Below are 14,354 nucleotides of genomic sequence, written 5' to 3'. Positions count from 1 at the left end.
TGTGATGGGGTCTGGCGGCTTTTGTCTATCTGTATGTTCTGGCATTTGAGAAGCCATAACAGATAATATAGGGCTTAGAAATAAGCTCTAAAATTCTCAATCCCGTTTGACAGGACTTCGCCTTCAAAGGGGATTGTGGTGAACCGCCACGCTGTCTGTCTCTGTCTCGCGATTCACCCCGGCGAAGCCGGGTATTCCTCTAGTTTCTATTATGCTGACTGTTAGCAAATGATAACAGACATGTCTCACAAACGATATCAGCATTCGCCTAAAAGGCTCATGCTTGATATCTTTTTTCTCGACATGTCTGTTATCATTTGCTAACAGTCAGCATATTAGAAATAACTCATATTAACTGACATGACTTAGCTGACGACTACAGTCTGAAAAGAGTATACGGGACTCACGACAACGGAAATTTAGTGCGTCCCGAGACCCCCTCCATGAATTTCTAGTAAGTGATTTCGGCTTCTAGTGCGTATAGGACGCAGGGACGCGCACTCTGGGGAGCCCTGGGTAGAGCAAGATAGTAGTAATCGTCCTCCACAACTTTTTCTTATTAAGCACTATATAAAAGCTGCTTTCATTTTGTTTAGATAATAAAATAATGTTCCACAACTGCATGACCCCTGAAACAGTCTATACAGCGGTACCTGTCTACTCACTTGGTTAGTTTAGTCCAATCTGCCTAACCAGGTCACCTATATAGCCTTTCCTGTCGTCATGGAAAATGCTTTGTGTGTTTGTTGTGAGATGTGGAAGTAAGGACGTGTTAGACAAGTGTTACGAGCTATGTGTGAGCTTCCTCCACCTTTGGCATTCAGCCCACAGTCCCTTCCACAAGGGGGAGGAAGTGATCCACTACCCCCCTCCTTTTACCCGGTCCCTTTCTGCTGTACAGCGACACGTGTAGCCCTTTTCTCAGCACCGACCTCACTGCGCTGTGCATAACGTCAACACGGCACGCTTTCCACGCTGTAATCTTCAGCTACCATCTCCCCTCCTTCCCCAGAGGAAGCCCCTCTCGACCCCCCTCTGTTTTTCCCAACCCTCTCTTTCTCTCTACTCTTTATTGATTCTCGGCAGTCGCCTTGGCAACCTACCCCCACACGCCCCACCTTTTTTTTTCTCTCTCTCCCGACCACATTAGCATGTGAAGCGGCTATGCTAGTTTTATCACCAGCAGACGGTTGTGCTAGCCTAGGCTAGCCGGGATAGCTTGACAAATGAGGTGTCGGCCCCCGCCCCTCCCACCCTCTCCCTCTTTTTATTTCCCACTCTCTTTGCTTTCTCTTCACTAGCTTGCTCGTAGTGGGCGAGCTATTTGAGGACGGCTTATTTCCATAGCCTTTGGATTTTCTTTGTTGGCGGCTGCTAGACTAGAATTGGAACGGTTTCAAGTTCTCTCCCCGCCCTCTCTCTCTCTCCCCCCCCCCCCCCCCCTCTTCCTTTCCCCAATCGTCGTCCTTGCCGGCTTCATCCTCTCTTGTTGTATCCACAGAGCCATTGAGTCTCCATGGTGGCTGTGTTGTCCAGTATCCAGACCAAAGCTGCTCAATTCGCTCTTAGATGTACTGTACTTTTCGTCACAACAACAAAAGTGCGCAGAAGGTGAATGTGATTTTTATTGTGTGTGCTACTGTCACAGAGCTAGAGTGGCTGGCTATTGCGGTGTGCTAATGTCACGTAACCCGATACAGAGCTAGAGTGGCTGGCTATTGCAGTGTGCTAATGTCACGTGACCGGATACAGAGCTAGAGTGGCTGGCTATTGCGGTGTGCTAATGTAACGTGACCCGATACAGAGCTAGAGTGGCTGGCTATTGCGGTGTGCTAATGTAACGTGACCCGATACAGAGCTAGAGTGGCTAGCTATTGCGGTGTGCTAATGTAACGTGACCCGATACAGAGCTAGAGTGGCTGGCTATTGCGGTGTATTAATGTCACGTAACCCGATACAGAGCTAGAGTGGCTGGCTATTGCGGTGTGCTAATGTCACGTAACCCGATACAGAGCTAGAGTGGCTGGCTATTGCGGTGTGCTAATGTAACGTGACCCGATACAGAGCTAGAGTGGCTGGCTATTGCGGTGTGCTAATGTAACGTGGCCCGATACAGAGCTAGAGTGGCTAGCTATTGCGGTGTCCAAATGTAACGTGACCCGATACAGAGCTAGAGTGGCTGGCTATTGCGGTGTGCTAATGTAACGTGACCCGATACAGAGCTAGAGTGGCTGGCTATTGCGGTGTGCTAATGTAACGTGACCCGATACAGAGCTAGAGTGGCTGGCTATTGCGGTGTGCTAATGTAACGTGACCCGATACAGAGCTAGAGTGGCTGGCTATTGCGGTGTGCTAATGTAACGTGACCCGATACAGAGCTAGAGTGGCTGGCTATTGCGGTGTGCTAATGTAACGTGACCCGATACAGAGCTAGAGTGGCTGGCTATTGCGGTGTGCTAATGTAACGTGACCCGATACAGAGCTAGAGTGGCTGGCTATTGCGGTGTGCTAATGTAACGTGACCCGATACAGAGCTAGAGTGGCTGGCTATTGCGGTGTGCTAATGTAACGTGACCCGATACAGAGCTAGAGTGGCTGGCTATTGCGGTTGAACGACCTCTTGGGATCAAGCCCATACACAATTATGTGGCGCTTTTTGTTATGCTAAATAACCAGTGTTACGCATGGCTTATGAGGGTGACAGCACCACGTGACTCACGCATGACTAGTCAGGCTGGGTGTTACAGCGCCACACCCATAACCTTCTTTATGCGAGCGGAACAAAGAGCCTAGCCCAGAAATAATATGGCGCAATAAATTGCTTGGTTAAGCAATCCTGACGCTCGTCCAATCAACGGTCAGGTTTACGCGGCATTACGCTGGCAACGACACACAACGCTTTGACCGCATTCCCACCTCCATCTTCTTCCCTCCCCTCCCCTCCTCTCCCTTCCCCTCCCCTGCTTTGTCAGTGTTTACTCACACCTCGTGAACTAGGCAAGGCAGTCACTTGGCATTTGGACAAGGCGGTGTGTTCCCCGTCTTCGCCTTCACTCGCCTGGCACGTCTTAGCTGACTGACACGTTTTGTCTGTACAGCGTGTACTGTGCCCTGTGTACTGTGCCTTGTGTACTGTGCCCTGTGTACTGTGCCCTGTGTACACCCAGTACACCCCCCTCTTCGTCTTGATATGCGCTCACATCTCGTTCGCGGATGGAAATGGCCTTTCAAGTGGCAGTGTACTGCAGACTCCCTCTCTGTGTGCCCCTCTGCGTTTTGTGAACAACGGTTTTTGGACAGCTAATCGGAATTCTTCTCTTCGCCAAGGCAAATATTTTCACAGCGAGGCCGCCATGACAGTGCTGGAGGTAAGAAAGATAACAACGAATAGCCGCAGTCAGGAAAGAAAAGAAAAAAAGAAGAGAAAAAAGGGCAACTTTGGCAGTGAGCCAAGCTGTAGTGTGGTGGAGAGATGGAGCGTGCTAGATAGCGCGGCTAGACAGCGGGTCGGGGGGCGGGGCTTGTTTATTGTCAGTAAAGGTCAGTGCGAGGTCAGGTGTCGAGTTACGGCCTCAGGGACAGAGTACAGCGCACAGCGGAAGGAAGTTTTAAGCTGTACAACTGTGCTGTGCGCTGCAAGCGGAAGGAAGTGATTAGGCAGACTTAGTGACGTTACGTCACTGTACAGCTGTCAGTGCGTGAATTAGCGTGTACAGCGTGAGCCTGACACTCTGCCTGCGCCGTGGGGCGCAAGATAAATATGCCTAGAGCGCCTGGGGCAATCAGTCGTCTGCCACTGACACGTATTTGGCAAGATGGCGCTAGGGGCGGAGCTGGTTTCCAATGACGACGGTTGTCACGCTCTAACCTGTCTAGAAAGGCGACGTCAGTTGGTATGTTAATGGTTTATGTCAGTTGGTATGGTAATGGTTTATGTCAGTTAGAATGTTAATGGTTTACGTCAGTTGGTATGTTAATGGTTTATGTCAGTTGGTATGTTAATGGTTTATGTCAGTTAGTATGTTAATGGTTTGCCGGTTTAGTTTGTTTGATGAGTTTTTGTCAGTCAGTGTGTTAATGGTTTGCCGGTTTAGTTTATGTTTAATGAGTTTGTGTCAGTTAGTATGTTCCGTCGCGATATAACCTTGAACGGTTGAAAACGACGTTAAACATCAAATAAAGAAAGAGAGAAAGAAAGTTAGTATGTTCCCTAATGGTTTGCCGGTTTAGTTTATGTTTAATGAGTTTGTGTCAGTTAGTATGTTAATGGTTTGCCGATTTAGTTTATGTTTAATGAGTTTGTGTCAGTTACATGTAGTATGTTAATGGCAGTACGAATGAAAAACTAAATTGGGAAAGTGACTGCGTTTATGCATAGACCAAATAGACCTTTTCGGTATCTGAGCAGCTCTCGCGAGACACGCTCTTTGTTATGCTTCGAACATCGCGAGAACTTCGAACCTTCGCTTGTGCAGCTCGCACGAGATCGCTGTACCGCATGCTTTGCTATGCTCTGAAGCTTGCGAGAGATTACGAGAGCTTGGAATACCGATAGGGTCTATAGCCTGGACCGCCAACTCGTCACGTGACCCTTCGAGGTTACGACTCTCGACTTTCAGGGGCGCGTGACATCCGGTTTGAAAGGCCAGCGATTCGAAGACAGTGAAAAGAAAGCACGCTCCAGTTATTTGTAACAATGGGAGGTGACAATGAACTGGATTTTCCAAAACTCCAAACTAAACTTTAACAAAACTCATCGAAAAACATGTTCCATATGCACTTTTGCTGAGTTTATTTTAGCATTTTCAGAACTTACCTCGGCAACTTCGTCCATGTTTACAATCGACACCGGATATGACATCCCCCTGATTTATGAAAGGCAAGTAAGCGTAGGTTCCTAAATGCGAGAGGCCGCTACCTCGTAATAGAGAGAAAGAGCGGGGAGAGAGCTAGTTGGCGGTCCAGGATAAATGGTCTATGGTTTATGTTAGTTATTCGCCCAAAAATACCCCTCTCTGTTTATGTTAGTTATTCGCCCAAAAATACCCCTCTCTCTCTCTCGCTCTCTCTCTCTCTCTCTGAAGTTTTAGAAAAGAATAATAATTGAATGTTACTCGTATTTTGCGTGAGTAGCTCAGTGACGCTTTTGATACTTGACACATTGATATGGTGTAACCACCTCCAGACCTGATGCGAGTATTGTTGACCCTCCTGAATTTTCAAGGTCACATTGCTGATCAAAAATGGACAATTATTTTCTTAAGTGTTTTTGAATCTACCTTGTCACTGGGTCATGAAATTGGAAATTATCTTTTGTAATGATTGTGCTAGCACTTAAACTTAACTTTCTTGACGCCAGACATGACCCTAGTCTGATTGGCGGTAAAACACTTATCATTTTCTTGAATGGCGTCAGTTTTAGCGTGCCGTTTATTGGGAGCCAGAAATAGCTGGGGGGGGGGGGGGGGGGGGGTGTAGGAAGCACCTGTTTGCTCCCGCCCACGTTTTCCTCGACGTAATTGCGGTTGCATGCGCATAAGCTGAGCGCGCCGCTTCCTGTCTCACTTGTAGTACTCCCATCTTGAACTCTCAGTCATCTGAAAGGGTGAAATCCAAACGCAATCCGCCTTGTTCGATTTTATGGGCTTGGACGATAGAGAAAAATAAGAAAAGCAAAAGCTGGAGTCCAGTCTGGACAAAACTGCTATCAAGAACGCAGAATTGATTTTTTCTGATTTTTTTTTAGCCGTAAGCGCCATGTTTATCGGAGCAGGAAACTCTTCCAGAGTGAGGCCCCTTTGTTGGTTTCACTGCGGCCGCATGTTGTGAACTGCAGTTATGGGAAATTCGAAATGAGAAATGGCCCTTACGGCTAAAAAAAAAAAAACTCAGAAAAAATCAATTCTGCATTCTTGATAGCAGTTTCGTCCAGACTAGACTCCAGCTTTTGCTTTTCTTATTTTTCTCTATCGTCCAAGCCTATAAAATCGAACAAGGCGGATTGCGTTTGGATTTCCCTCTTTCAGATGACTGAGATTGCCCCCCTTGGATCGTTCCGTGTCAAGGCCCGTTGTACTGGCCGCGTGTTCAAGATGTCAGCACCGCTACCATTGGCAATAATCAACTTTTGTTTCCGGGATATGCGTCGTGCATGGGCAGAAGTTTAGTTTCTCGAGATTGGAAGAGACGCCGATGACTACGTTTGTTGTCCATGCTAGACTTGATAGTTTCGTTTGTTGATTGTGTCCAGAAATGGCTAAGCTGGAATTAACTTTATTAACACACACACACACACACACACACACACATCTGAGGTTGAAGATGTCGACCTGGAGGAATTTGGGGAACTTACATTTGTGACACTATTAATTCTGCGCAAGTTTGTGATTTCTGTTGAGACACTTGCACGAAAGCAGATGTTGAGTCATCATCAGTAAATTTACATTCACAATATAAGTATATGTTCTTAAACCATCACGCAAAGAGATTTTTGCGTGTAATCTTTTCATGTTCCGTTCTTGCAAGGTACTTGCACACACACGAATGTTTGTTTGTTTGTTTGTTTGTTTGTTTGTTTGCTTAACGCCCAGCTGACCACGAAGGGACATATCAGGGCGGTGCTGCTTTGACATATAACGTGCGCCACACACAAGACAGAAGTCGCAGCACAGGCTTCATGTCTCACCCAGTCACATTATTCTGACACCGGACCAACCAGTCCTGGCACTAACCCCATAATGCCAGACGCCAGGCGGAGCAGCCACTAGATTGCCAATTTTAAAGTCATGTATGACCCGGCCGGGGTTCGAACCCACGACCTCCCGATCACGGGGCGGACGCCTTACCACTAGGCCATCCGTGCCGGTTTTGAACGTTTATGTGTTAGTCACAGAGAAAGATATAATATATATATGGAGAGTAGCCATTTTGAACAGAAACACATTCTATTGACAATGTTATACCAAGTAATCAAATAACGCTATTTCTCACGAGGAATTGATCCAGCATAGGGGACAGTATCTAGTACCTAGGGGCGCTGATTCACTCGATCAGTCCCCGGATGTAGTGTCTTATCTATGTGCATCACACGACAGCTGTGTTCTCCATGTAACAGAAGCATGGCTAAGTGATGCGTTGTAAATACAGTGATGCACGATACACTCATACATCACAACAAATACAGTGGGCGACTTTTCATGGATCCACATGTTGCGTACATTACATGGGAACAAGCCATTCGATGCTAACCGCTCAGTTGTAGCCTTTTGATCATTGATGATCAGTTTGTTAGGTGTCTCTTCTGTGGGTCGCTCATGCTGGACTAGTGGGCGTCAGAAGGGACATGCGCTTTGGGGCTGGGGTGTAAGATGGACTGAAGCGCTCTGACTGTGTTTGGCTTTGGTCAGATCTTTCTTTCAGATCGCGACAAAAATACCCATAATTCACAGCTGACAGTTCCCCCCGTCTTCAAAGGACATTTTTCATGCCATTCGTTTTCTGCCCAAAGAGTTATTTGAAAAGAGAACAGTAAACGTTGGGAGAGATATGGATGTCACTGTTTCATCAAACGGGTGTGAGAACAATGTGTGCTGCGTGAACTGTGTCACGCAGTCATTGTCTGATAGATCTTTGTCTGAAATATAGCAGTCCAGAACAAAGGTTGGTGTCAATTGTTAGGAAACTTCCCTCTCATCAGGTAAAAGGAAAGGATAATGGAAGAGGAAATCCTCCCCAGTGAGACGCTAATGGGTGTGATGCAGCGTGTGTGCAGTCACCGTACATTCAGCGCGCGTGACACAGTTGCCATTTGTATAGATCTGTAGAACGAACGTCTCAGAATCCCATGTGTTATTGCAGACAAGGGCGTCGGAAAGTAATTGCAACATTCATTGCAATGGCCATGAGAGGTTTATTTGGCCGTGATTCGTAGGTGCAGATTTTCCATTTTGTTTTCTTCAGACCTCTTGACTTTACTTGTCTGTTAAACATGACCTGGGGTGTTTCAGTGCTCTCTCATTCTATCCTGCAAGGTGGAATCAGGTCTGTGCTTTCATTCTATCCTGCAAGGTGGAATCAGGTCTGTGCTCTCTCATTCTATCCTGCAAGGTGGAATCAGGTCTGTGCTTTCATTCTATCCTGCAAGGTGGAATCAGGTCTGTGCTCTCTCATTCTATCCTGCAAGGTGGAATCAGGTCTGTGCTTTCATTCTATCCTGCAAGGTGGAATCAGGTCTGTGCTCTCTCATTCTATCCTGCAAGGTGGAATCAGGTCTGTGCTCTCTCATTCTATCCTGCAAGGTGGAATCAGGTCTGTGCTCTCTCATTCTATCCTGCAAGGTGGAATCAGGTCTGTGCTTTCATTCTATCCTGCAAGGTGGAATCAGGTCTGTGCTTTCATTCTATCCTGCAAGGTGGAATCAGGTCTGTGCTCTCTCATTCTATCCTGCAAGGTGGAATCAGGTCTGTGCTCTTTCATTCTATCCTGCAAGGTGGAATCAGGTCTGTGCTCTCTCATTCTATCCTGCAAGGTGGAATCAGGTCTGTGCTCTTTCATTCTATCCTGCAAGGTGGAATCAGGTCTGTGCTCTCTCATTCTATCCTGCAAGGTGGAATCAGGTCTGTGCTCTCTCATTCTATCCTGCAAGGTGGAATCAGGTCTGTGCTCTCTCATTCTATCCTGCAAGGTGGAATCAGGTCTGTGCTTTCATTCTATCCTGCAAGGTGGAATCAGGTCTGTGCGTTCATTCTATCCTGCAAGGTGGAATCAGGTCTGTGCTTTCATTCTATCCTGCAAGGTGGAATCAGGTCTGTGCTTTCAGAGACAGCTGAGGGAAGCCGAACAGTTTTATGACGTATACGGTAAATACAGTTTGTGTCCCGAAAACAAAATTTGTTTTTACATTTCTTTTCTTGCTCAGTATAATATTGCACTGTTATATGTCGCGACGGGACTTTGAGAGGCTTTTATCAGATCTTTGCTTTGTCTGCTGATCGCGGTTATCTTTGTGTCTCACGAGGTCAGTGTGCTGAAGGGAAATGATAACACGGCGTGATCAAGCTTTTGGTGCTGTTTTAAGAACACTTGATAAAGGACACTTGATAAAGGACACTAGATAAAGGACACTAGATAAGGGACACTAGATAAAGGACACTAGATTAAGGACACTAGATTAAGGACACTAGATTAAGGACACTAGATTAAGGACACTAGATTAAGGACACTAGATTAAGGACACTAGATTAAGGACAGAATTTACCCGATGCTCCCCAGCATGTCGTAAGAGGCGTCTAACGGATTCTGTTTCTCCTTTTACCCTTGTTAAGTGTTTCTTGTATAGAATATAGTCAATGTTTGTAAAGATTTTAGTCAAGCAGTATGTAAGAAATGTTAAGTCCTTTGTACTGGAAACTTGCATTCTCCCAGTAAGGTAATATATTGTACTACGTTGCAAGCCCCTGGAGCAATCTTTTGATTAGTGCTTTTGTGAACAAGAAACAATTAACAAGTGGCTCTATCCAATCTCCTCCTTTCCCCGTCGCGATATAACCTTCGTGGTTGAAAACGACGTTAAACACCAAATAAAGAAAGAAAGTGGAACTGAGTGTTCTGCATGTGTTAGTCATGACACATTCTCATGATAATGATAAACATGGAAGTGAGCGTTCTGCATGTGTTAGTCATGACACATTCTCATGATAATGATAAAAATGGAAGTGAGCGTTCTGCATGTGTTAGTCATGACACATTCTCATGATAATGATAAAAATGGAAGTGAGATTTCTGCATGTGTTAGTCATGACACATTCTCATGATAATGATAAAAATGGAAGTGAGATTTCTGCATGTGTTACTCATGACAGTTTGACACATTCTCATGATACATGTTGAAAATGGAAGTGAGCGTTCTGCATGTGTTAGTCATGACACATTCTCATGATACATGTTGAAAATGGAAGTGAGCTTTCTGCATGTGTTAGTCATGACACATTCTCATGATAATGATAAACATGGAAGTGAGTGTTCTGCGTGTGTTCGTTATCAGCGCATCGCTCGGATAATGTTGAAGCCTGTTGATCACACACTTGCTTATTGTTCTACATTGAGTTTGAGTAGTAACTCCTGTCCCTCCTTGTTTCGCATGTTCACTGGGTTTTGTTTTTAACCTTTACCTCCATCATCTGTCTTCTTCCTCTCTTCCTCCTGTTGACTGTTTGTAACCTTTACCTCCATCATCTGTCTTCTTCCTCTCTTCCTCCTGTTGACTGTTTTTGAGTCACTTGAGAAAAAGTGACTCTATGTAATCGGCCGTCCGTAGACACCACCTTAACGTTGGACTTTTCTCGGAAACTATCAAAGCGATCGGGCTCATATTTTGTTTAGTCGTGACCTCCAATGACCTCTACACTTTAACGATGGTTTCGTTGACCTTTGACCTTTTTCAAGGTCACAGGTCAGCGTCAAAGGAAAAATTAGACATTTTATATCTTTGACAAAGTTCATCGGATGTGATTGAAACTTTGTAGGATTATTCTTTACATCAAAGTATTTACATCTGTAGCCTTTTACGAACGTTATCAGAAAAACAAGGGAGATAACTAGCCTTTTCTGTTCGGCAACACACAACTTAACGTTGGGCTTTTCTCGGAAACTATAAAAGTGACCGGGCTCAAATTTTATGTGAACGTGACTCATTGTGTTGTGAATAGCAATTTCTTCCTGTCCATCTGATGCCTCATATAATATTCAGAACTGCGAAAGTGACTCGATCGAGCGTTTGCTCTTCTTGTTAACCTTTACCTCCATCATCTGTCTTCTTCCTCTCTTCCTCCTGTTGACTGTTTGTAACCTTTACCTCCATCATCTGTCTTCTTCCTCTCTTCCTCCTGTTGACTGTTTTTAACCTTTACCTCCATCATCTGTCTTCTTCCTCTCTTCCTCCTGTTGACTGTTTGTAACCTTTACCTCCATCATCTGTCTTCTTCCTCTCTTCCTCCTGTTGACTGTTTTTAACCTTTACCTCCATCATCTGTCTTCTTCCTCTCTTCCTCCTGTTGACTGTTTGTAACCTTTACCTCCATCATCTGTCTTCTTCCTCTCTTCCTCCTGTTGACTGTTTGTAACCTTTACCTCCATCATCTGTCTTCTTCCTCTCTTCCTCCTGTTGACTGTTTGTAACCTTTACCTCCATCATCTGTCTTCTTCCTCTCTTCCTCCTGTTGACTGTTTGTAACCTTTACCTCCATCATCTGTCTTCTTCCTCTCTTCCTCTCTTCCTCCTGTTGACTGTTTGTAACCTTTACCTCCATCATCTGTCTTCTTCCTCTCTTCCTCCTGTTGACTGTTTTTAACCTTTACCTCCATCATCTGTCTTCTTCCTCTCTTCCTCCTGTTGACTGTTTGTAACCTTTACCTCCATCATCTGTCTTCTTCCTCTCTTCCTCCTGTTGACTGTTTGTAACCTTTACCTCCATCATCTGTCTTCTTCCTCTCTTCCTCTCTTCCTCCTGTTGACTGTTTGTAACCTTTACCTCCATCATCTGTCTTCTTCCTCTCTTCCTCCTGTTGACTGTTTGTAACCTTTACCTCCATCATCTGTCTTCTTCCTCTCTTCCTCCTGTTGACTGTTTGTAACCTTTACCTCCATCATCTGTCTTCTTCCTCTCTTCCTCCTGTTGACAGTTTTTAACCTTTACCTCCATCATCTGTCTTCTTCCTCTCTTCCTCCTGTTGACTGTTTGTAACCTTTACCTCCATCATCTGTCTTCTTCCTCTCTTCCTCCTGTTGACTGTTTTTAACCTTTACCTCCATCATCTGTCTTCTTCCTCTCTTCCTCCTGTTGACTGTTTGTAACCTTTACCTCCATCATCTGTCTTCTTCCTCTCTTCCTCCTGTTGACTGTTTGTAACCTTTACCTCCATCATCTGTCTTCTTCCTCTCTTCCTCCTGTTGACTGTTTTTTGGGGTTTTATTTTGTTCCCTCCATTATCTGACTCCGTCCTCTCATTCTGTTCGCCTTTTACGTATTTGTTTATTGTTATTGTTTATTGTGTTTGTGTTCCTTTTCCTCCTCCTCCTTCCCGTACTTCTCTTTCTCTCCCACACCAGTCTCCTCATTTCATTCTTTTTCTTCTATTACTTGGTTTGTTACTTGTATTACTTCTCAGTCAGTTACTTCTTCTATTACTTGGTCTGCAACTTGTGTTACTTCTCAGTCAGTTACTTCTTCTATTACTTGGTCTGCTACTTGTGTTACTTCTTCAGTTACTTCTTCTATTACTTGGTCTGCTACTTGTGTTACTTCTTCAGTTACTTCTTCTATTACTTGGTCTGTTACTTGTGTTACTTCTTCAGTTACTTCTTCTATTACTTGGTCTGCTACTTGTGTTACTTCTTCAGTTACTTCTTCTATTACTTGGTCTGCTACTTGTGTTACTTCTTCAGTTACTTCTTCTATTACTTGGTCTGCTACTTGTGTTACTTCTTCAGTTACTTCTTCTATTACTTGGTCTGCTACTTGTGTTACTTCTTCAGTTACTTCTATTACTTGGTCTGCTACTTGTGTTACTTCTTCAGTTACTTCTTCTATTACTTGGTCTGCTACTTGTATTACTTCTCAGTCAGTTACTTCTTCTATTACTTGGTCTGTTACTTGTGTTACTTCTTCAGTTACTACTTCTAATACTTGGTCTGCTACTTGTGTTACTTCTTCAGTTACTTCTTCTATTACTTGGTTTGTTACTTGTATTACTTCTCAGTCAGTTACTTCTTCTATTACTTGGTCTGCTACTTGTGTTACTTCTTCAGTTACTTCTTCTATTACTTGGTCTGCTACTTGTGTTACTTCTTCAGTTACTTCTTCTATTACTTGGTCTGCAACTTGTGTTACTTTTCAGTCAGTTACTTCTTCTATTACTTGGTCTGCTACTTGTGTTACTTCTCAGTCAGTTACTTCTATTACTTGGTCTGCTACTTGTGTTACTTCTTCAGTTACTTCTTCTATTACTTGGTCTGTTACTTGTGTTACTTCTTCAGTTACTTCTTCTATTACTTGGTCTGCTACTTGTGTTACTTCTTCAGTTACTTCTTCTGTTGGTCTGCTACTTGTGTTACTTCTTCAGTTACTTCTTCTATTACTTGGTCTGCTACTTGTATTACTTCTTCAGTTACTTCTTCTATTACTTGGTCTGCTACTTGTGTTACTTCTTCAGTTACTTCTTCTATTACTTGGTCTGCTACTTGTGTTACTTCTCAGTCAGTTACTTCTATTACTTGGTCTGCTACTTGTGTTACTTCTTCAGTTACTTCTTCTATTACTTGGTCTGCTACTTGTGTTACTTCTTCAGTTACTTCTTCTATTACTTGGTCTGCTACTTGTGTTACTTCTTCAGTTACTTCTTCTATTACTTGGTCTGTTACTTGTGTTACTTCTTCAGTTACTTCTATTACTTGGTCTGCTACTTGTATTACTTCTTCAGTTACTTCTTCTATTACTTGGTCTGCTACTTGTATTACTTCCCGCAGTGGGGCACTGCGGTTATGAAATTAAAGGCCCCTCCTGTTTTTGGAACCGCAGGAGCTTTCTAGTTTGCTGTTTGGTAGAGTTTTGGTTCCTCTTTCCTGTCATGCTCTCTTTTTCTTCATGAATTCTTTTCTTTTTTCTGCCTTCTTGCTCATTCACCTGTATTTTTTCCAAAAATCTCTTCTCTTGCCGCTTGTCTCGCGATTCATGTATAGTTTAATCTGTTAGTGTTCTGATGTAAGTCCAGCAGTAGATAGGTTAAGCCTATTTTAACATACTGGAAACTGGTAATCTTCCAGTAGGTATTAATTTAGTTTTACTAAAGCCTGCTGGGACACAAGTAATGGGTTAGTGCATTTGTAAACAGGAATCGCTTGACAAGTGGCCCCCTTCATCCCCCCCTTCCTCGTCCTGATATGGCTCTGCGTAGTCGGCTGGACGTTAAGCAACAAATAAACAAACAAACAAACAAACAAACTTATATTACTTCTTCAGTTACTTCTTCTATTACTTGGTCTGCTACTTGTGTTACTTTTTCAGTTACTACTTCTATTACTTGGTCTGCTACTTGTGTTACTTCTTCAGTTACTTCTTCTATTACTTGGTCTGCTACTTGTGTTACTTCTTCAGTTACTTCTTCTATTACTTGGTCTGCTACTTGTGTTACTTCTTCAGTTACTTCTTCTATTACTTGGTCTGCTACTTGTGTTACTTCTTCAGTTACTACTTCTATTACTTGGTTTGTTACTTGTATTACTTCTCAGTCAGTTACTTCTTCTATTACTTGGTCTGCAACTTGTGTTACTTCTCAGTCAGTTACTTCTTCTATTACTT

General features: G+C 43.8%; 1 protein-coding gene across 3 annotated transcripts in view; it reads left to right on the top strand.

Moving 5' to 3' along the window:
* The window catches only part of LOC138949734 (uncharacterized), a 91,191-nt gene that overhangs the window by 60,570 nt on the left and 16,267 nt on the right, over positions 1 to 14,354 (top strand). Inside the window, exon 1 of one of the 3 annotated variants that reach the window (XM_070321543.1) lies at positions 2,834 to 3,368. The exons of the other annotated variants lie outside the window; for them this stretch is intronic. Within the exon in view, the coding sequence (XP_070177644.1) occupies positions 3,354 to 3,368 (15 nt within the window). The 5' untranslated portion in view covers positions 2,834 to 3,353. Of the gene's footprint in view, positions 1 to 2,833; positions 3,369 to 14,354 lie in introns of those variants that run through there. 3 annotated transcript variants of the gene reach the window in all.

This window comes from Littorina saxatilis, linkage group LG1 (assembly GCF_037325665.1).
Source record: "Littorina saxatilis isolate snail1 linkage group LG1, US_GU_Lsax_2.0, whole genome shotgun sequence".
Classification (NCBI taxonomy): Eukaryota; Metazoa; Mollusca; class Gastropoda; order Littorinimorpha; family Littorinidae; genus Littorina; species Littorina saxatilis.
This window is presented reverse-complemented; position numbering and strand designations above follow the sequence as displayed.